This window comes from Heliangelus exortis, chromosome 7 (genome assembly GCF_036169615.1).
Source record: "Heliangelus exortis chromosome 7, bHelExo1.hap1, whole genome shotgun sequence".
NCBI lineage: Eukaryota > Metazoa > Chordata > Aves > Apodiformes > Trochilidae > Heliangelus > Heliangelus exortis.
This window is the reverse complement of record NC_092428.1, coordinates 30,606,241-30,629,853: the sequence shown is the minus strand read 5'-3', so window position 1 is coordinate 30,629,853 and position 23,613 is coordinate 30,606,241. Positions and strand designations below refer to the sequence as shown.

General features: G+C 38.3%; 1 protein-coding gene across 22 annotated transcripts in view; it reads right to left on the bottom strand.

The window, feature by feature from the left end:
* The window catches only part of TACC2 (transforming acidic coiled-coil containing protein 2), a 129,098-nt gene extending 105,943 nt beyond the window's left edge, over positions 1-23,155 (bottom strand). For 12 of the 22 annotated variants that reach the window (XM_071749581.1, XM_071749588.1, XM_071749578.1 and 9 more), the window contains exons 1-2: positions 23,038-23,151; positions 8,805-8,882 (exon numbers count right to left, since the gene is read on the bottom strand). In XM_071749581.1, coding sequence (XP_071605682.1) covers positions 8,805-8,837 — 33 coding nt within the window. In that variant the 5' untranslated portion in view covers positions 8,838-8,882; positions 23,038-23,151. Of the gene's footprint in view, positions 1-2,412; positions 2,546-8,804; positions 8,883-11,656; positions 11,782-23,037 lie in introns of those variants that run through there. The other 10 variants (XM_071749575.1, XM_071749577.1, XM_071749589.1 and 7 more) reach the window with 5 other exon arrangements.
* Positions 23,156-23,613: the final 458 nt, after the last annotated feature.

The window sequence follows — 23,613 nt, the reverse complement described above, 5'->3', positions numbered from 1 at the left end:
ATTTTGTTAGAGAAGCAGCCAATAAATTGTGGAAAGCTCTTGACAGTCCTCTGTGTGAATGGGATGTGCTCTCTCACAACCAAAAGCTTCTTGAGATGAGAGCGAGGAATGGGAGACACCCAGTGGACAAGTCCATGTAATCAGGAATCGGAAAGGTCAGGGCAGACTGAAAATATAAAAAGACTTCCTTTAGACTTAAGGGAAATTTGATTAACTCTCATATCCTCTGTCTTTCCCTGGAGGAACCTTCCCTTCACTACAGCTTTGTTTGCAGAAGTCTCCTTTATCTCACTGTTCCTCTGGGACAGACCAAAGCTTCATGACTATGGAGCACTTACCCAGCATGTGCTGACATCTGGCATCTGGAATATTTATCTAAATATATATGTTGGCCCAAAACCACAGTATATAGAAAAAAAAAAAAACAAAAAAACAAAAAACAAAAAACAAAAAACAACAACAACAAACAGAAAAAAACCCCAAAAAAACAAACAAACAAACAAAAAACAAAAAAAATCACCAAAATATATCTATATATATGCTAGAACATCAAGATATATAAATGGAAATTTGTTTCTTCCAGCTAGAAAAAAAAACAAACAACAACAAAACCAGAATTTAGCTACCTTACAGGGTTCTGGTTTGGTTTTGGTGCTGTTTTGGGCAGTCTTGCTTCTGTTTGCATGAGGAAGTTGGCCCTGATAATTTATTTCAGCATGCACATGTGTGCAAAGAGAAAACTATGAAAAAATGTGTTATTAAATGAATTATCATTATTAGGAACTTACAGTTCATCTCCAGCTATCTCTAAGGAACTGCTATTGGCCACAGAAAAACCCAACTCTTTTTCTTCCAGTTCCCAACATGACCAAATTTAAATTATATTAAAACAATTTGTGCAACACAGCTCCTGTTGGAGCAGAGAGGAGTTTGAGTAGCTGATGCCCTATATTCTCTCTTTCCAGACTGTCAGGTGTTGAAATGATCAAAAAGCAAAGCTTTCCTCTTACCTAGTCAGGCAAGAGCACTCAAAGCTTGAGAAGTGCATTTGCAAACGGAGCTCAAAGGAAGATTTTAACAATAATCTTAAATCTTAATGTAGATATTTCAACATAAAAGGAATGACAAATATTCCAAGATATAGGGAAGCTTTATGTATTGGTCTTCTACATTTAAGGTATTAATTTAATCATCACAAAATAACATGCTCTGTGAATGTATTCCAGCCAGCAGAAAAACATCATTCTATTTCTCGATCAAGTTTTTCAAATTTAAGCCAGCTATGCAAATCAGGTGTTGAACCAGCTTTCCAGAGCATGCTTTTTAATTTTTAATTAATATCTGTGAAAACAATTAATTAGAAAGACTGTTTTCTTCAAAAGTATAATCAGAAAGTTGCTCTTAAATAAATTACTTCTGAAGTTTCAACACATACACAGAGAAGCTTGCAGCTAAATTTGCTCAATATTCATTTCAAATGTAGCATCCTCCTTTTGAAAAGGAATCTGAGATCACAAAATGTTACTCAATTCAAAGACCTAACGAAATAATGGTATTAAAAATCAGAATGCAGAGGTTCTCAGCAGTTTTTTTTTAAGTTAATTAAAAAACCCCAACAACAAACAAACCTGTTTGTCACAGAGTATACAAACAGATGGAAAACCAAAGTCTACAGTTTTTTTCTTTTAAGCCAGCAAACTATTCAAATGAAAAAAACTGATTCTGCTGAAATATGAAATGCAATTTACATTAAACCTCTCCAGAAGCACTGGACTCAACAAGCACACCAAGTCAGTCTACAGGATCCCTTTATCCCGACGATACAGCAGCTTTGAACAAGAGCTTAAGAGTTTTTAAAAAAACAGAGAGAGAACTCCATCAGCACTGTAGCCAGAGGGATTATGTGCACTGCTGTACTCTGCCTGAAGTTATCATACCAGAAAGAAATTCCTTCAGTGCTGCATGGGAGCCTCTTCACAGCACAGCTCCCTAAACACTGACTCTCCCCTCCCATAGCAACAGCATCAGGCACCACCACAGCCCTGGGTTACAGCCATTCCAGAAGCTTCCCAACAGGCCACCAGGCTCCTGATCCCAAAGCACATGATGGGGATGGTTTTAAAACCCAGCATTCCTACTCCAAGCCCTCCCATCAGACAAATTTCCTTTGATTTCCCCCTTTTCCTTTCTCTCAGTAAAAGTTGTTGCCTTTTACATCTGCCCCCTGCAACATTCCTCCATTAAACACACATCCTTTTATAGCAGCTGCTGGAACATGCCATAGCTCTGACTAGCTGAAAGCAATCTTTAAAAGACTTACATTAAGTTTCCATTCCCACCAAATACCTCTGGTTATTGAGGAGGAAGCTGGAACAAGCCTTTACAAGTCCCAATCAATAAACCAGAACTTACCTTTTATTTTCCTCTGTTCCTTCCATTACAAATTGGGGGTTGAGGGGTTTAATAGATTTTTAAAAAAATTTTTTTTTTAAAATCTGCCTGCTGGCAGTGTGGTTTGTTTCCCCCCAGCCACCACCTCCTGTGTGGGGACAGGGATCAGGTGGTGAACGTTGGGACACAGAGCAAAGGTTGGTCCTGCAGCACCCGGGCTCCACTTTCCCATTAACCACATCAGGAGGAGGGACACATTGGTCCTACCCAGGGGTAGCAGCCACACAAATCCTCATCTCAACACCAGGGTGACCAAACAAGCTAGGATCAAACAGGGAAGGGTGCCCATGATGCTCTTTGGAAAGGTTTTCCTGCAATGTTCTGCAGAGATTGCTCTATTTGTTGCAGGAGGACTGGCTGCAGAGGAAGGGGTGGAAAAGTTGTCCATCCACAGCTTTAATCAATAAGCTGTTCCTCATTGGGTTTTATTGTACTTCAGCATTTAAGCCATTCCTCCAAAATGGAATGGAGATGCCAGAAAATGTCTTGCTGCCATACTTAGAATAATTAAGTTAACAATTCCTGAAGGACTCTGCCCAATACCATGATACCCACTGAAAATCAACAGCAAGGAATCATCAATGACCCAGTCAGTACCAGAAAAGTGGATAGGAGAACAGTTTCAAAGGTTGCATTTTTCTAAAAACAGAATTCCACAGGTCACATGGTTGAGAAATTATAGTTTGAAAAGAGCTGTTGGAATTCTTTTAACAAGCAGGTTTTAGGAGCTATCTTTAGCTCTTCTGGTTAGGTTTTTTTTGTTGTTGTTTGTTTGTTGGTTGTTGTTGGTTTTTTTTTACTGTTTGTTGGTTGTTTTTTTTTTTACTCCACAGCTTAGAGAAATGGTACCAAAAGAGGTAAAAATTAGATAAGGAGTGGATATTGCTTTAACAACCAGAACTTTCCAATCCAATCAGCAAACTCTGGCCAGCAAACTACTCATCACTCCAGTGTCAAATTGGTACCTGGCATATTTGGCCTAGCTTGAATTCTCTGATGGTCAAGAGCTGGAGAATTACACTAAAACTTGGTTTTGTCACATCACCAGGGAGCTCAGTTCTGATTTTAATAAACAGCTTGTGACAACCTGTATTTTTTAGTGCCTGACCCCTGTTGGGAGTGGAGAACAGCAGTTTAGTGATGACCATCTTAACCACTTCTTGGTTTTATGCCCAAATATCACAACTACTTAATTAGATGGATGTAATTATGACATGATCAGATGTGTAAAGCAGACTCTTTGCTTAAGGGAGATTCCATACAAAATTTTGCAGTGACAGTTGATCTTTTTTTCTTTTTCATCAGCAATGGTGTATTTTCTGTTGCTTCTGGCTTGGTTTATTTGTCTCTCAGAGGAGCAAAATTTTTGTAATTAAAATCCTCAAAGGGACAGGAATGCAAAAACTGGCATTTGGTGGAAGTGTCATTTAATTTCCTTCTTACAAACAGAAGAAGCAAAGTATCATACAATAACAATGGTATTTGAAAATTCTGCTTATGACATCCTGTCTTGAGTAGCTATGACTTTTTAGAGATTGCTTTCTCTCCTGAGGAGTACCTACTGAAATTACTCTAGCTGTGACTGTAAAAATAAACACTTTTGTATGTATAATTTATAAATAGTCACCATCTTTTCCTTGGCTTAGCATTCTTCAGGGTACACACAACTTCCTCTTGGCTACAGCAAAAGCAATTCAAATCTTCAGGCTTCATTGTTCATGTTTATGGCCCTTCCAATCCACTGAAAAGCATTAAATGTTTGTCTTCAGATCCTTGTAGTGTCAACATGAGTGTCCTCTCACCAACTTGCTGCTACATTTGAGCTGTTTGAATGTAGGTAGCAGGAGTTTGTGCTGGGCTAAATGAAGCTTAGCTACTGAACTGCCTTCATAGTTCTTGTTAACCAAATATTTCCATCTGTCCATGTGGTTCAGTAGGCAAAGGAAAATTCACAGTTATCCCTGTAGCTCCAGCAGGTTTTGCTGCCCTTTATTTTCCTTTGTCCCTCTCCTGACACTTGGATAAAGACCTGGTGAGGACATATATTATTTCCTAAAAATGGCCAGTGAATGAGTTATAGCAAGACAGAGAGAGAATAAAGTTGATGATCTTGGGAAAAAAATCTTTGCCACATAGCTTGCAACTCTCAGTCAATAGAATTTTAGCTAAAGCAGCTTTCAAGTGATTGTTTCTTAGCAGCCTAACAATGAAACATTTGAGAAGATGCTGTTAGATTTCTATGAAATAAAATTGGGAAAATCATCTCCAAGCTGGGTTCTAAATTCTGTTGTGCTTTCCAGCTGATGGTGTTCACTTGCCTAGAAATTTCTGACTCCCTGTAGCTGTGGAAAATGTAAATCCAGCATTTGCACACTATTTCTCAATGGATAAATATAGTTAATAATTACAGAGGTTCTTTAAATATATAAAATATTTTTCCTTTTCATCTGTGGTGCTTGGGGAGATGATTTAGTGGTTACAGTGACATAGAACTTGATGATCTTGAAGATTTTTTCCAACCTTGATGATTTTATGATACTAGGATTCTACATACCCATAAATGCAGATTTCCCATTAGAAATGGACGTGGTTTTACAGACATTAATTAATCAGTAATTCAAAAGAGAAGGAATAGTCTCCCAACTTTCTTTCCACTGTGCTTTCAAATTAAGAACCCATCCCAGCTTTGAAACTTTTTTCTTCTTTCATCCTCCTCCATTCACAGGGAAGATGAGAAGTATAATTATTCATTGCAGTGAGAACTGTCCCAGAATTTGCTGCATTTGCATAGGTGGATGTATAATTGTCTGAAAACAGACCATGTTCTTTTTGTGTAAGCTCAAAAAATACTCGATATTACTCACCAGAGAATATGGGACCAGTGGTAATTATCACTGGAAGTAAGCATATGGATATATACAGTGGATGAAATGGAAGGAAAAATGAAAGAAAATAATCACTTTGGGAGTAAAAGTGGTGAATTGTGTGGACACAACAATCTCAAAGAAAAACCCATGTAGGGTAAGAGGATACCTCATTAAAATGCTATAGGGATAATTACTATGCAGAAAATTGGGAGGGTATTATTGCTCCCAGCTGAATGTAAACAATGGAATGTGTACAGATGTGATTGCACTATTCAACAAGTGTGTAAACAATGGCCTGAGCACCAGAATTTAGGGGAATTTGCCCAGTCTGTGGGCAATCATCTGTGGGAATGCAGACTGAAGGCTGAGAAGCTGCTAACCTGCCCAGCTCATTCTCTGTTGACCCCCATAATGCTGGGACCTGACAGAACCATGCCACTTAACTAGATCCATCATTTCCATAGGCATAAGGAAGCTGGAATATAGGGAAAGTAATCCTGCAGAATATTAACCCCAGAGTGCACAGCAGTCAGATGTGTTCATAACAATTATACAGAGAAACTCCAGCAGGAACTCAGTGTGATGTTCCAGACAAACAGACTTGTCAGAAGTTATGGTCCCTCTGACAAGTGTGCCTGTACTGCCTTTTTTATGCATTTCACAGTAGAAAACAAGCCAGGACAAAAAAATACAAGCATGCATTAAAATATATGTTTAAAGGAAAATGATGTTGAAACACTGTTGTGGAAAAAACAGCTTTGTTTGGCTATTTACTTATTCAGAAAACAAAGAAGCAGCAAGAATAAAGCAAATTACATGGAAATAATTTTTGTGGTAACTGACTGAAATTCTCTCATCAACTGTGAGGTAAAATATGTGCTACTAGAATTTCAATTCAGCAGCAGTTTTCACCTTCAAAAAGCTTTACAATTACTTTGCAACTTTTCTAGAATCAGAAGAAAGATGACAGCTTTCCTCTGCCAGGAAGTGTGGCACAGCTGGGCTCACACCTCTCTATAAATTCTCCTATATACTCTACTCTTCATGGGGAGTATTGCTTTTCAAGGAAAATGCATCTTAAAAATCACTTATATTTAATTTGTCATAGCCCTAGCAAGCTGTGCCACTGTCAAAGACCCTTGCTTGGAGGCAAACTGTGCCATTCTGATAGGGCAGGGCACAAACCTAAAATATCTCAGCAGTTTGGACTTTGTGTACTGTTACAACAAACCAGAACATGGTTAGTGTATGTAAAATCATTTTGTTAAATATACTGCTGGCCCCAAGCATTGTCTTTGCTCACGTCTAATAAATTTAGATTATATTTTCCTCAGGGATGGGTCTTTACAAGACAGACTGGGTATTTACTTTTTCTCTAAGTGCTTAGTGCATTCTTCATAGTAGCACATTTATTCCACAGATCTTCCCTCTCACTAAATGAGTTCTAAACTTAGCCCAGGCTCTCCCATCTGTAATGCAAACCATGTGTAGGGCTTCCAAATGACTCAGCTGAGAGCTGGAGCCCAGCACTGGTGTTCTCTGATTAATTTATAAACAAAAACAACTCATCTCATTTGGTATTGAGCACAAGAACAACACCCACTGGGCTATTTTAATTGTGTTAGAGTTGGGAGGAAGGGCAGCATGCAAAGGGGGTCAAGCAAAGGCTGTTCCTTTAAAGCATAGGTTGCTACTGAATTAAAAGAAAAAAAAAGTTAAAAGAAAAGATATTTTTTTTACAACTTGCTGACAACTTAAATATAGCTGCCTTGCACATTTGCACTCAATGTCAAAAAAACAAAACCCAGAAGCAGATGTATAAGAAAAATAACAGCCAAGCCTGATGTTAACATTTTGAAATGTAAAGCATGCAAAGCAGCTTCATCATCCACAGCCTGCTGTGTTCCTGGGCCTGGTGGGATAAGGATGACTTTATTTGCATCAGGAACTTCTGACTGAAAATGAACAGATTTAAACATTTCAGGGGCTGTATGAATATTGACTACATTCATTAAGTGATATATTTTTCAAGAGCTGTTCAGCAGTTTAAATGGCTTTTAAGATTTTATTACTACTTCTTTTTATTTCTCTTAATTATTGGGGGTTTGACTCGATCTTTCAAGGTCCCTTCCAACTCTTAACATTGGGTGATTCTGTGAACAGTGACTTCTAAATTATTTGGATTTCTAGCATTTATATTGCTTTCCTTTTCTTGGGGAGACATGTGTGTGTTTTGCTTTCTTTACAGTATGAAAATCAGACTAGAATCTTACTCTGTGTTACAAAAGAAGAGCTTTTTATCACGTGTCTTCATAAATTCAATAACTTTTATACTACATCTTCTCAGCCTCAGAAGGACTCCTGAAGAAGTATTTTTGGCTTCTAAAAACTTCCTATATGGAGGTTATGCACAATGGAGAAGAAATTGTCATTACTTTGCTACAGGAATTAACATGTTCCTTTCTTCCCAATCCCTGAAGAGAACTGGGACCAAACCTTGGGCTAACAATACAGCTAGGTCAGAAAAACCAAGAATTATGGAAGATTTTTCTTCTAAATATCCTTATGAAAAATCTGGCTAAGTTGTACAACTAATTCTCTTGTGGGGTCCACTTTGCAATGCACAAGGTACAGCAGATCTGCTGAGACTTGAAATGGAAACCAAATGAACCCTTAAGCATTTTATCACCTACCATAACATACAAAAGAAGAGAGGATGAAATGGGTCCTGGCATTTTAATTGTTGAAGTCATTGAATTACAACTTTTATTCAAGCTTATATCACCTTCTAATGTAACTGCATACCTCTGGCCATAGTGTATGGCTTTTCTTTATTTTAAGAAATTAAAAATATATCATCAAACACCAACATGCATTAACAATACACCCTTCTAGAACAGGTGTAAATTCTGCTATCAGCACACATAAAATCATTCCTGAACAAGGAGCAGCTACTCTGAGGACACCTTAGCCATTGCCTGGCTCTTCTGTTCCCATCATCCCCAGGGGGGTTGGTGACTCCTGAGGTCCCTTCCTACCCAAACCATTCTGTGGTACTTTTCTGCTCCACCAGTCCTGCCCTGAAACACCATCAGCCTTGCTGAGCTGACCCATTTTTTCCTTTCTCTTTCTCCTGGGATGTGCCTGATGCCCAGGGTTTATCCAGGTGCCCCCCAGCTGCCTGCTCCCAGGTTGGGGATATGGGATGAACCAGCCCTGCTCACCCCATAATGATCCTCCACAGCTTCTGTCCCCCGTGGAACACCCACCCGTGCAGTGCCCTGATGCTAAGTAGCAAGTGTCACTGCCAGAGGAAACAAAGCAACAAACACCAAGTCACCTCCAATTACCAGTAATGGCACTTAAATATGAGGGTAACTGGGAGCAGAAGATGAATGTGAGGTTAAGTGGCCTGTGAAAACAATGTCTGTAAGGTTTGCTGTAGGGCAATAGAGAAACAAAATGCAGTCACACTGTCGCACTCACCTGATTTTCTGCATTACTGTTCTCATTGCCCATTTTGATGCTGATGTCCAGTATTGCACAGCTATTAAAGAAGGATCACTGCAAGAAAAGAAAAAGCTTTAAGTCTTCCATAAAAAAAAAAAAAAAAAAAAAAAAAAATCCAACCCCCCACCCTGGATACTTTGGAGTAATGTCAGCTCAGACACCCTATCACCTACCCCTCCTGACATTCAGTCTTAGAAAGATTTTAAATCATAAATCAGAGAAAGATTTTATTCCATATTTTATTCCATAATGTGTCTCTGCTGATTTCCCTCCACTGCCTCCACTTATGCTTCAAGACACTCCTTGAAACTCTGCTTTGTGACTGTTTCTGGATTACCCCATGTCATCTGAGCACAAAGGAATTTCCCTTGCCAAAGTTACTTTGGATGGGCAGCCCTATGAAAACCTGTTTGTTTTAACTGTATCCAAACCACTTGCATGTCTTGGAGCCTCTGGACCCAGCTGCATGCTCAGGTTTTCAGAACCACAAAGTTAAACCTGAGATTTATTGTTACCAAAACAATTTTCCATGTATGCCCTTAGCTTTAAGAAAGAGTAAATGGATTTTTCTCATCCTTACCACAGGAGTCATACTCTGCTTTCTTAGGCATTATTCTGTTTACACATTTTCTTTAACATTTTCTTTCTTTCTTTTCTTTTCTTTTCTTTTCTTCTCTTTTCTTTTACACTTAACAGGATCTGCCCGCCTTAATTATTATTGGTTTTATATTAGTTAAATTCTAATTTTTTGATTTAAAAAAATATTTTTAGAACATTAGAACTGTGACCAGCAGTTCCAGAATTAATGTCTCCTTAGCCAACATCAATTTCTGGTTTTGTTTAGGCTTTTTTGGTTTGGTTTGGAGGTTTTTGTTGTTTTTTGTTTTTTTAAGGATAGTAAATAGTTCTTGTGCACAAGAGGAATTCACTTATAGACATTTACTTCTTGCTCTAGACATTTCATTTTGGAGCTCAGGAATTTAAATTCACTGTATTTATTTTGTTACTGGATGGGTGAAAACTGCACACTCTCTTTCATATTTTTTTCCCAAAGAATAAGAGAGTGGTTTGTGGCATATGTCAAGAAAAACTCCATTAAAATCAGGCTGGAAAAGAAAGATTGTTTTTTGTTAGCCAAAGAAACCATAGAAGCTTTTAAGGAATATTATTACTTATTACTACAGAATATTTTTCTAAAGTTGAAGGATTATTATTTCTCTCCAAGACTTTCTTCACAGGAGTCTTGGAGAGAGAGAGAGAGAGAGAGAGAGAGAGAGAGGTTCAGTACTGTGCTTTTCAGCTATGCTCTGTTTAAACTTTTGTGTCTTCAGGGGCTTTGTTGCTGCTTGAATTTGCTCCTGTTGAAATCATTGGGGCCAGAATTGCACTTGTAGTGATTAATGAACAACACGAGGTTTTATCTGCTGAGATTACTTCCAAATCCTCTACTGCTTTAAAACAGCACTGAACAAAATGAAAGACTGGATGTAATACTTCCAAATTCACTATTCCCCAAGTACCAAGTGCTCCATCATGCAATAGTGAGCAACACAAATCTTTGCAGGCCCAGTTCAGTGAAATGTTCCAAGACAGCAGGTTAAGATTAAATTTAAATATGTATTGATGCAACCAAATATTCTCACACTGTCCAAGCAGTTAACTAAAGCTTCAATGCAAAGGAGAGGAATAATAACCTCCCTATAGCAATGTCCTGCTCTCAACCAGCACATTTCCTTCAGAGTGAATTTCCTGGCATCTCTCTTCCATGGACCTGACCAGCGTTTCCCTTCCCAGCTCTTTTTCTGCTTCCACAGAGAATGTGTGAAAACACCAGGAAATTTAGAGCTCTTAAAACTGTCTCTTCACAAGCACTCAGAGGAATCAGAGAAGCAGGGGAATTAATGAAGCTCTCCAAGTCCCCATGGAGCTGTTTGGTTAATTAGGGTGGGGTCTTGTGTATCAGTTGTGAAAAATGCAGAGTTTGCTTATCAAGTTATGAAATAGATTAACCAGTGTAGCACAGTGCTGCTCTATTTATTTAAAAGTAAATTTATTTACTTTGGATTTTGTTTATTTACAGTGGATTATATATTCTTAATGCTTCTGCACCAACTCAACAAAACTTAGGAGAAGCAACTACTTATCGAGGCCATATTTGTAATATTCAGCTAGAAGACAAAAATACTTTATTTGCATTTTTTAAATTGAAGTGTAAAGGAATAAAAAGCATGGCAAAAGTGCTAGGTGTCACAAATCTCTACTATTATGCTGTTTACTTTTTCTTTACCCAGAGTATAAAATTTCAATCGTCCTGCAATTCTCACATTACCATCTGCTTAATAATGCAGATAAATGTCACAAATAGGGAATAAAGTATCTATATCCTGCAATAAGAAGTGATCATGATAATAATGCATGAATTATATTGCAAAGGAACTAAGATAATTTTTCAGATTACAATGTTATTGTAATCCTTTTTACATAGATTATTTCTAAAGCATGTTCTCAGTGCCCAAGCACTACTTAGGTTGCAAGCTACAAGTGCTTTATCATATGTATAGAATTTCAAGTAAACATTAAAATCCTGCTAGAAATCCATTCATTAAACAAACATACATTAACCAAAAGATAATCTGTCTCATCTGTCTATGCTATCTTTTACAATTTACATGTCATTATTAAAATTATTTTAACACTACATATCTCAAAAAAATTGCTCCCTAGTACCCAATTGGTCTGATCAGCTCATACAGACTTTTGTACCTGGACAATAAAACAACTCCTCTCCTGAAATGAGCAAGTGACAGAACATATAACTTCACACTTACATTGCAGGATTAATCTGGCAGCTCTGGCTTCACTGACACTTTCAGAACATGTCTTCAAACCATTCCTTCCATCTTCACCTCACCAGTTTTCACCTTATTTTCCTCCTACTTCTCCTCAGACTGACATGAAATGTAGGCTTACTCCCAGGGACCCACCTTCATAACCTGCTGAACAACCAACTTGCCTCCACCCCAGGCAAAAAGAAAACAAGTCAGACCTCCTCCACCCCGGCCTCCCCCTGCTCCTGGGAAGCTGCTATGGCTCTGCATGCCATAAATTAAGGATTAATGTTTTTCACAAAAGTAACCACAGAGAAACTTGATTTTGGTTACAACATATTGCATTTCCAGTGTTTCTTGGGCTATGGTGTGAGCAGTGCTTCTGGCACTACAGAAATTGTTCAGTGAGACAGTATCAACACCCCATGGAAGTTACTCAGGTGTTTTTGAAGGAAAATTAGTGTTGTCAGCAATAGGCATCCAGCATTTTGTTTTCAGGTTTGTTTTTGTTTAAGTTTGTTTTTCATTTTCTCAGGTTACTCTTGAAAGCTCTCAGAAATACCTGCCAGCAAATGTGGATGTTCCTGTTCAGCTTATGCTGAAATAATTTCCCATTTAATCATCGTGATGGGTGGAACCATGACAAAACCCCTTTGAAATGTGTTGTTGCAAGAAGTACTGGTTTGTTGGTGTGCTAATTGTTATCAGTTATGCTCCTTGTCCCTTCCAGAAGTTATTCCACTAAGGGGTGCTCAGAGAGACAGCTGATAACAAAAGACACTTTATTTATCATTAATGGACAAGTGGTTAGCAAGTTTCTGGAAACACCAGTGGTGCCTGTTGGTGCAACCCAGCCAATTCTCAACTGTTTGCAGAACCTAAGAGCTGCTTGGCAGTGTTATTGGCATGGAAAATTCATACCTGACAGGAATAAGAGGCAGGGTTTTATAGGATTTCATATGTTTTGGCTGCTGGCTTTCCAGTGTTTGTTCTCTGCTCCACAAAGTCTTGGTCTAAAAACATCTGGCCTGAAAACAATAGAAATGTCAAGAGCTGGAATGAGAAGTTGTAAGGTCAGGGACTACATGAGTACCTTGGCTTTTTTAACCTTTTTTTGTTTTATGAAGCAATCCAAGCTCCAGCATTACTGCACCACCTTAAGCTTCTGTTACTGATCAAAGAATCCCAGAGATCAGAAATAAATTACCTCTATTCCCTGAGGTTTTTTCAGCTTATAAAGTAAGGTACATATGGGTGGGTTTGGTGGTGTGTGGGTAATACAGTATGTCAAATAAATCTGTGCTGTGTTCTAAGAGTTCAAGATTAAAAAGTCAAGATCTGCAGCAAAGCTCACTAATTAAAAATGTGAAACTGCCATGTCCCACTTTTTCTGGTCTCCCCAGCCTGTTTTTGAATCCAGAAAAGCTGAAGTTCATCAAAACAAAGTTTTGGGGTGCTCTTCCTTAGAAAAAAATAGGGCTATTGTATAATTCATTGCCTATAGGCAACAAATTATGCAATGTTTTGTTTTGGGTTTTTTTAGGCTCTCTGCCAGGAATTTAAGAGCAAGGATCCTGTGGGATCTCAGGAAAACACAGGTTTGCTAATATGTCTCCACTTCTACTAACTGCATTATTTCTTCATAAACAGAAGCTGAACTCATATTTGGTGCTGTTCCATTTCTAAAGCAAAGGCCAGAAAATGCCATAAAGTGCAAGTGAAGAAGCTGCCTTACAAAACAACTTTTTGGCACAAAGACTGGGGGAAATGGCCTTCTGGTAGTTGATCATTATTTCTGACTGTATATTTTTGGCAAGACATGTGCACAGGAGAATCCCTCTGTTTGCCTGACCTTGTGTAAGGTTTGCAAAGCCACTCAGACAACTTCACTGCTTCCAGACCCCATGAATCATGTGAAATGAGGGGAGTGACATCCCTGCTAACAGACAGCAACAGTGCTCTCCCAGCTCTGGGTCTAAAGCAACCCTGACAACACCCTTGGGCTCAGATTTCTGGTCCACTCTCATATCTAAATTAGGACAAACCCAGCTCCTATCCCAGCTATCCCAAGTTCCCATCTATGCAGATGCTGCTCTTCTGCTCTGTTCCCAGGATGAAGTCAAATCAGTTTGTGTAAACCCCTAAATGTGAGAGCACTCCTCACCCTCACCCTCTTATGTCTTGATTTATTTTCTTTGATTTTATGGTAGAACTGCTGAGAGAAGATGTGTTCACATCAGGCCGCATTACTGGTGTTTGCTGGAATTCCCCTGTGCTCCATCCTCACCCTGGGAGGCTGCTTTTTCGTGATCAAAAGAGGATCTAAGCCAGGAGGACTGGAAGGCTCAGACTAGGGGAAAACACAGCTCAGACTGGAAGCTGTGTAGCTTTAATGAGTTAGGCATTTCAGTAAGATCCATAAAATTTGTCTTGAGTGATCAAATTTGATACTAATGTACACAGTTTTTGGTATACAACCACATCCCCCTCTTACAAATTGAATCCGTGCTACCTTAGGTTTTTCTGTAAGACAACTTAATTTGAGCTCATTTTGCTTTATGGTATAAATAATACCAAAATCAGACAAAATGTTTTTCTATTCCTCACTTTCAGATGATTGATACCACACATAAAGCATTGCAAAGCTCTGTTGAAGCACTTTTACCATTAAGCACCAGTTATTCTCTTAGGTAAGAGAAGCAAGAGGGGTTTTCAGAATTTTGCTCTTCTTTGATCTTGCTGTAACTAATGCAAAATTATATTCTGCTTCTGCATAAGAACAATATTGGAGAGATCTGAAAGAGTGACCTATGAGTCCTTCAGCTCCGGTTTTCTCACAGATTCTAGCAGCTCAAATACCAAGACCTGGGAGAGAAAACATCATCTTATAACGAGAATTACTAAACATGTAATGATTTAAAAGTGCACAACTTGATGGGAAAGATGTTGCTTAGCAACATCAGCAGCTGGAGCAGCTGTAAAATTGTGATGCTGCTTGGCAACAAAAAGCTGAGCTGGCTTTGTCTGAGAGTTTTGAAATGGTATTTTGCTGCCCTTCCCCCCAGGATAACCAGAGACTGGGCAATCTGGATATCCACCACTGGACGTACTGGGCTGAGCATTTAAAATGAGACAGCTCTTTCTTTTTTTTTTTTTTTTTTTTTTTTTTGCAGCCCAGCCTTTTGCTGATTTGTAATGTGCAAGTATGAAAGAAAAGAAACAAAGGGATTCCAAGTTCCTTCTACTAAGAGACAAAATAATTTTTAAAAAAAAAACAGATTAAGGAAGTCATAGGCCCTTCTTCAGATTTTTTAGTCTAAACATTCATGGCACAAAAGGTGTAGAATAAGCAGCCTATTTCCTTGGAGATAAACTGTTTTGCCCAAGGTAAAAAAGCCCACTGAGCAGCAGCTGGGATGTCAGCACTGGCTCCCTTAGCCTGCTCCAATTTGCCAGATATGCTGGAATTTGAGTTAAATGTCATTCAAACCTTCATCAGGAGGTACACTTCCTAAAAAACATGGGGGTGTTAATTGATTTTATCTTACATCTTATCCCAGCTCAAAGAAGTCTGTCATTTCAGCTGTTCACAGAACTTTCATAAGCCTATATAGTTTCAAGCAATAATAAATAAAAATGATTCTGAAAATCTGAGATGTGATTCTATTCCCTCAAAGAGGCAGACTGGACACCCAAGGGTGTCCTGTTTATCCCTGACCTGCCTCTCTGGAAGACATGGGTCTCAGATAAGTTTTGTGGTTTATCTGCCAGCCCCACAAGGATGTCACACCCACATCTGTGTCTAAAATGGTGCTCAGTGCCTACATCTGTGGATCTGAATAATCTTTCTCTTGTGTTTTAAGCACATGTACATGCTCTTCTTTAAGTAATGCAGAGGTCTTTAAAAGTGATGCCAAAAGTGTTTCACAAAATACATATGATTCAAAGAATAACATCCCAAGCATGGAGGATTTCTCCTTCCAAACCACATTTATATTTACTTTTCAGCATATGCAGCACAGCAGGTAGAGGGAAGGCTGTTGATCCAGACAAAACACACAGTTCCCTGCAGTGCCAGGATCCCTGTTCCTCCAAGATGAGGAAGGAAAAATATCACTCTGAATTAGGGCAAAGTTTCGGAAGGAGCGGTGGGAGGCCTGAGCTGATGGTTGGACTTTCAGAACCTGCTGGCTCTCTGCTCCCTGAGCTGCTCTGCCTGCTGGGGGGTCCAGTCACAGCACCAGGGATGTCAGGACACAACTCAGAGACAAAAATCCATGTTATATCAAGGCAGAAAAGGAGACATAAGCAATGTGCTTGATTTAACACAGCACCAGAAGCATAGATCAAGCATGGGAAGAACGCTTTACAGTGTGTGTTATATCTTGCCTCTTTTCAGGCTCTTTCTCCTTCAAAAAATCCCTTCCTTGTTTGTCTCTAGCTGTCTCTCCCCAGTTGTGGCAGGCAGTAGTGCCTCCCCTCCTGCTTCCTTGGCCTGAGGTGTCTGTTGCCATGTCAGAGGCTGGAGCTGTTTGCTGTGTGCTAACACACCCTTCATGACCACACAGATGTCAGAGGAGTGGAGGTCTTGTTCTTGAGTTTCCAGCAGGCTCCATCAACACTCTCAGACTGGCCTTGGGCTGAGGGGTAGATGCTTACTGGTTTTTTGTGCTGGCCCAACACGTGTTATGTTTCCATATGTATACATAATAATGTATACACACACCTAGATACACCTATGTATTACATAATATGTATAATTAAATGCATATATCCTATTTAGGTTGTATCCCTCATCCTCAGTTAGAGACCAATTAGCCTGAAGCTGGTTTTCATAATCTCATGATAGGTGTTTGAGCACTAGGTGAGAATAAATTAGATTATAAACTCATCTTCTAAATGTTTAGCAGAGAACAGTTTTCTCAGTCTTGATGTGCTGTGTTTTACCAGGGAGTAAGGGCAGCTATAAAAAGAGTCTCTCAGGAGAACTGTACCTCAGGACAACTTGTGAATAGCCAAACCAGGGTAAGGCTTCAGACTCTAGTCCAAGCAAGTATCCTAGACCTTTGCAGGAATAACTCTGGGAACTGAGTCACTGACCACTGAAACAATTTTGGAGTCAAGATGGAGTTGATAAAGTCATGAACCCTTCATTACAAAGATGCTGAAGTTGTCTGAACGAATATTTACTTGGAAATGAAACTTGTTAAGTTTCTTCATTCACCTGCACCTTGAAAATAGTTATATTAAGTAAGCACAATACTTATACTCATGTACTGCAAGGGTTTAGGTAGCATTACTTATGCAAACTGCTCACTAATTCACATAGCAGGATCACACTGCTTATATTTTACAAAAGCAGAAACTGAGGCACAGAGGAGTTGAGTGGTTAGGCCATTGACACATTGTGTAGTCCTGGACTGAGCCCTCAGAATACCAGTTCGGAATGAAAATGGTTACTGATTGGATTTGGCATTGCTGCTCTAAAAAAATAGGTTATATTTTGCATGGAATATGCTCTGGATTATGGCCTTTTCCCAAGGGTGCTATGCTGATTTAGGCCTGCACAAAAAGACCCTATCACATTTCAAGTTTAAGCAAGACTGAAATACATCCTTAGGCTTATTTGTAAAGGCCAGGAAGGAGCATTTTTGTGTACAGTAATGTCACAGAAGTATCATTAAAGATATCATAAATCAGGAAAACCAGTAAAGTTAAAACGATTTTACATGCTTTTTTTTGAAAGGATAATAATTGCATAATAATGAAAATGCTTCCCTACTGCCACTGCCATTGTTCCATCACTGTTACAAGGTTTAAAACTGACATTATGATTTAATATTTAATGATTAATAAAAATGTAAGTTATCAACCTATTTTCCTTCCTTCAATTCAACTAAGCAGCCACACAAAACAAGACTCAGGAGTCAGTTCAAGGCAGTCCCTGTGCTGATCTGGGCACAGTGATGGATTCCTGAACTGCATTTCCTACTCTGAACTGGAGCTCTTGATGTTTGCCTTTGTGGTAGTGGCTTTTTTAAAAAGTGACCTAATGTTATGTTGTGGGAAGTGATCCTAGTGATCCATGGGGGCTGGTGGAGATAAAGTTAACTAAGCTGCTCCCTGTTATTACAGATGGCACCAGTCTTCACCCTTTTGACAGATGTAAACCTAATCAGCTTCTCCTAATGACAGATTTAAATTCACATAAGATATCATCTTGTTCAGCTTACACTATTTATATTCATGTTATCATTTGCCACTGAGAGAAACAATATCCAGTTTCAGAAATTCACTCAATTTACAGGTGTATTTTTCCACTGGTATTTCTTGCTTGTTAGTGAATATATTAGTTACAGGCTTTACAGTACTTTAACTCGAGCTAGTTTTGATTTAGGGAAGGTTTCCTGGAGACCAGGCTGCCAAAAAGATGGCTGCTCTTTGTAATTAGGCACTATATTTATCTTTATAAGCAAAGATTGTAACAGTGGATGATCATTTGGGAAGAAAATCTTCAGAAATCATTTGCAAATGGCTGCAATATTGACTTCCTGAGTCTGGTGCTTAAAAATGTGGCTCAGTTGCTAGCACCCTGGAAGTGTACTAACATATTTCATATGAACACAAAATAAGGTCTACAATTGTTTGTTCAGTTTAAAGTTCAAAGTTCATGTGCAACTGGAGCCTATACAGAGCCACCTTCCATAATTACAGTGCTAAAGAGAATCAAGATTGGTATCTTCTTGTGTTCAGATGTGGTTCTTTTTTTGCTGTATGAGCACACTCTGAGGGCTTACTCGCTGAAGTTCAGTGCATCTAGAAAGGAATAATATTCTTTAATGAAGAGTGTGATAGTTTATAGGTTGAATAAAATCCCACTAAACTTAGGATGTAAGAGGAGAACTTGACACAGAAAGGTATGTTGAGAAATTTTAATGCAAAAGGCTCAAATGAAATTTCTAAAACTCTTGAAATCCTTCTACCAGTAGAAATGGTTTAATGGTGCCATGTTTTGAATATTCATTTTGGGCTGGAAGGTCTTCCTGCAGGGACTAAACACTGCATGTATGACAATTATGAAAAGTTAAGGCAAGTTTGTTAGAATACAAGAATATCTCCCTGCTCAGTGCTTCTGACACATGTCACCTTTTGATCTAAACAGTGCAATGGGTTAAGAGTCTAACAGAGAAACAAAAAAAAAAACTCCAGACCCTAACTTTATGTAGACCATGAATTTAAACCTCCTGCCCCCTTGCATCATGCAGAGGTCTTCATATGGGTTCAATAAAACTGTGCAATGCTCCAACCTTGTGGGCAAAATCAGCTCTTTCTCATAAAGTGGTTAAGTATAATTTTCAGTTTACCATTGGAAGTGACATGGAAACTGTGAGTAAAAGGTACTATAACAAGTAGGCATGCAACTTACTCCAACAGCTAATAATAATTACTGCAATTTAAATTGTATCAATATGCGGCATTTATAATACACAGAAATATAAACCCAAAATCTTTACAGTCTAATGAAAAGTTTGTTTGTGAGGATGAAAAATAGGTCAACAGCTCACACTATTCTAGGCTAAAGTGAAAGGCAGCTGCTGTGTGTAAAATATCACACACTTATCCCTCTGCAGTGTTGAAGGATTCACAGTCTACACCAAGCTAAAACCAAAATGGAGCACATTAAAATCTAGGCACGTAAGATTTTTATGTGCTGCAGATTTTACCAAACTGCAGATTTTTAAGCCTTGCTGTAAAAAATTGGGCTTTTGGTACTCATGAACTGCTTTTTTATACTTCTTTTCCCTTTCCCCTATGCAGCAATCTTTGTGCTCCTGGCTTCAACTTGGAGTTGTTCATGATGTTGAAGTGTGTTAATATAAAAATTGTTTGTGCTCCAGATCTAGACACACCCTCTCTGCTTCTTTTAGAGGATGACATTGGACCTCAAGTGCAGGGAAGTGGTGCTGTATGGCTGACACCTCACAGAATCATAGAAAATAGGGCTGAGAGACATATCCATCCCTATTTTAGTTTATCTCCCCCAAACAGTTACATTTCTTACAGGTTTTCTGGAGGAAGCACATTTTGGAAATGGGAGAAAATATTCTGAAATCATATAATATTCTGAATTCATTTGAAAATATATGCCATTTTGTCTCATTTGATCAATTCCTCAGTCAGACATATTCTGCAAAAACAGCTATAGTGTTGGTTCACTAATAAAGTTTTCTGGGTTTTTTCACTGTCTCTAAGGAGATTATCTCATGGTTCTGCTTTCTTACTCACAATTATACTGGTCCTGTTTCCTTCTAAAATATTTCTTTTGAAAATATGGCAACCATTCAAATAAAAAAACCTAAGTTAGGATATCTACCACGTTTTGTCTTGCTAACAATAAAAAGTTAGAAAAACACTATACACCCAGTCAGCTTGCCACGAATCAAGAAACCTTTTCTCCTTACTTATATTCAGAAAAGCAGATTTCATCTAGGTAACAAAAGAAATAATTCTTACCTTTTACTTATGTACAGCAGTCCTATTACAGTCCTGTAACTCTCCAAAGCACACTACTGCTTCACACATGAAGAAAATAAACATATCCTAAGCCACTTGCAAGGACTCAGAGCTGGCTGAGTCATGGGTTTGACCAAGAACGAAGAGTGCTAGCTGGATCAGATGCTTGCTCTGAAATCAGAGAACTAAACGAGTCTGTCAAGTCCTAACTAGCATTTTATGACAAATTTAATTTGGCAAGAATATGTAGTTCAGTATTTTGTGAAACTTGCTGAGGCTTGTATATTCTCTATATGTATCTTGACCAACCAATATATTTTCATAGTATCCTGTGTTCAAGACCTTCTAATGAAAACATACAAAAATTAAATCAAACGTTGTTTCAACGTGTGATTTGTAGAAGCTGGTATTTAAAAATTATTATGTCAAGAAAACTAAACACTGTAATCTGTGAAGAATCTATTTTTATACTGGCTGTCAGCAGTGAAAATCCTCCAACCATTAGCTGCTACAATTGAACGTAGAATCAACTGAATTCAAGCTATTTATTTATCTTTAAGCTTAGATCACAGATGTTGGGTAAAACTTTTCAGACTTGTTATGGACATAAGGGGCTTCTATGAATGTTCTACCAGCATCAGAAAACACAAAAACTGATGTGAAAGTCTTCTCTGCCCTGAGAAGTGGTTCCAACCAACCTCAGATGGAAGGTCCTTCTTTCCAGAATAATGGTCAGTGCTCAATATGAAAGCCTGGTTTGACTTCCCCCACTGAAAGAAGCAGCACAGCACTGATTAAAGAAAGGAATATCCTCAATATATCCTCAAATGTACCAGCTGAATGGAAGACAGGGACCCTTCTGCAGCCTGCAGGAGATTTTACAACCTGAACCCTCACAGAGATGTTTTCCCCTTGGCCCTCCTCCTCTGCCTACTCTGGAAGCTCTCCTAACTCTTGCTTCTATTTCTGTTTCTACCATGCTTGCTTTGTATCAAGTCCCACAAAATAGCAAGTAAGCAAGTGACAGTGTAAATTATTTTTTGTATAATGGGGGAAAAAATCTGCAGGCATCCAAGTGTGTATAAAGAATAAGGTTGGAACTAGGGGCAATTTTTGGAATTTTTTAAATTTTTTTTTTATGCAGCAGGCTGAGTGGCTTTGCAGAGGTGTCCTTTCTAAGCAGCCCCACAGACTACTACCCTTGTGACAACTCAAGCACATCCACTCATTGACAACTTGCTTTAATAATAAAATAACCAAGCTTAATACAACTTAGATCAGCTTTTTCCTAGACTAGGTTGCTTTCCACAGCTTGCCCTGAGATTGTCAAAATGCTTGGTGAAAAAACACTAACTAGGTAATTCTGGAGGAGGTGTCAAGTGACTCCTGATCTCCCTAAATCACAAGATCAAAGCTGAAGCCACAGGTACAGGTGGAGATGACAGATGACACTTAGATAATACCTTCCACTCATAGGTCCATCTGACTTTTCCAGCCAACTACCAGTCCTTCTACATTCCTACTTTCCAAAATCACTTTAAAATAATATATATGGATATATGTACTAGTATCTACTTAATTAATCTCTGAATCCATCACTGAGGAGCTCTGACATGAAAGGATGGAGATTTTTTCCTTTAACTCCTACATTATAGCAGGTTTCTAACCCATCTCTTGGGCTGTGTAGGGGAGAAAAGGTTCACTCCTATGTAAATAGCAGCTTGATCCTGACTAGCTGTATCTTGAGAAACAAACGAAAGCTGTAAACAATCTGTTTTTTTAAAAAAAGATCAGATTTGGTAGAAAATATCAACCTCATAATACAGACAGAAGCATGTTTACCATTGTCATGCTGTGTCTGTGAATGTGACTGCTAGTTTCTGCCTGAAGATAAACCTATCTTTTTGAAGATAGATTACTTGAAAAATAGTTTCCAAAACATGTAAGACATACCAAAATGTTGTGTTGACACAAACCTTCTTCATTAAAAAAAAAACCCACCAACCAAACCAAAACAAATAGAAATAATTCAAGCGTCCATGGTCTTACTTGTTGCCAACAAATTTCAATATAGTCTCATTAATGTTTAAATTAATTTCATAATAAAACTCTTGTTAATCTCATGATAGTGAAGTATTAGTTTAACCTGATTAATTCTCCTAGTTAAAAGGAATGAAAGAAGTGACTTCAATAACCTGGAAATCAATAAAAGGTTTGGGTCACCAGAGGCACTATTCCACCTTCAGATGTTAAGTGTTGTGTTTTACACCCTGAAGCAACCTTCATCAGGCATGAAAGGATGAAACATCATAGTCAGTTCTCACTTCAAAACATTGTCAAACATCTGCATAATCTTTCTAATGACTAGCCAGGTAATTCTATCTCTGAAATTCTGCATGAGAAACACATTCTTCTCCTTACATGGCAACTTGAAATCAACAAGCAATCCTTTCTGAAACAAATCCTTAGAACTGTTTCTGAAAACAGAACAAGGGTGGAAGAGAGCCATGTTTTAAAACATTTGCAAATCTAACATTTGCAAATTGCTGTTACAGTCTGTATTGTTGTAACTTCTTTTAAAAACAGCTATTTTAGGATATACAGACAATGATCAGTCTTAGAAAGATACTAAGTAGACATCATCCTGTAGACTACTGCATAGGTTATGTGGATTATAAAACAAGTTAGGCAAGAGAACATGAAACCTCAAAAGAGTCACACTTTTTTTTATTTTTCTGCTAAGGAGTAAAGTTTCTTTTACTTATAAGACACTACCTTTGATTTTTTGAAACGTGTAAACATAATTAGCAAACTGTTTTGAGTCTAGACATTTTTAAATGTAAAGAACTAATTTAAAAATTACTTACCCAATTTTCCTCTAGGTTAAAAAAAGAAATGTAACCACTCTGTCCCTGATTTTTCCAACCTTCTGCACTCCCTCACTCCTAGCTAGTCTATGGATCCCCTTTCTCCCTGGATCACATGAAAGTGTTCTATTAATGTGAATTGGCTTATGTTTGAGAACACTATGCTGGATAGCTATGAAGTGCAAAGAATCTGACCCAGGGAGCTACAGGGCTATGACACATCAGTTCTTCACAGGAATTCTCAGTTGCTGGATGAGAAGAGCATGAGATAGGTTCTGTTGACTGGGTGCAGTCTTCTGTCATTGGAATTTTACCCTCTGGCTTTTCACTAAAGGTATTTTTCACTTGGAGGTCTCAGGCCATCTCTCTCACCTGACTTAGTAAACAAATTCTGGAAAAAATTAATCAGGGTAGCACCTGAGAAACGTTTATAATCACTAGAAGTCTGCCTTAGGGAAACAATTGCACTGTTCCACAGATTTCATGAGGAATGCTTTGCTGGATATCAGGGTAATCAAACATTCAGATTCTGGGAATGCTAGTGGATTACCTGGCAGGAGGGAGAGAAGGAAAAAG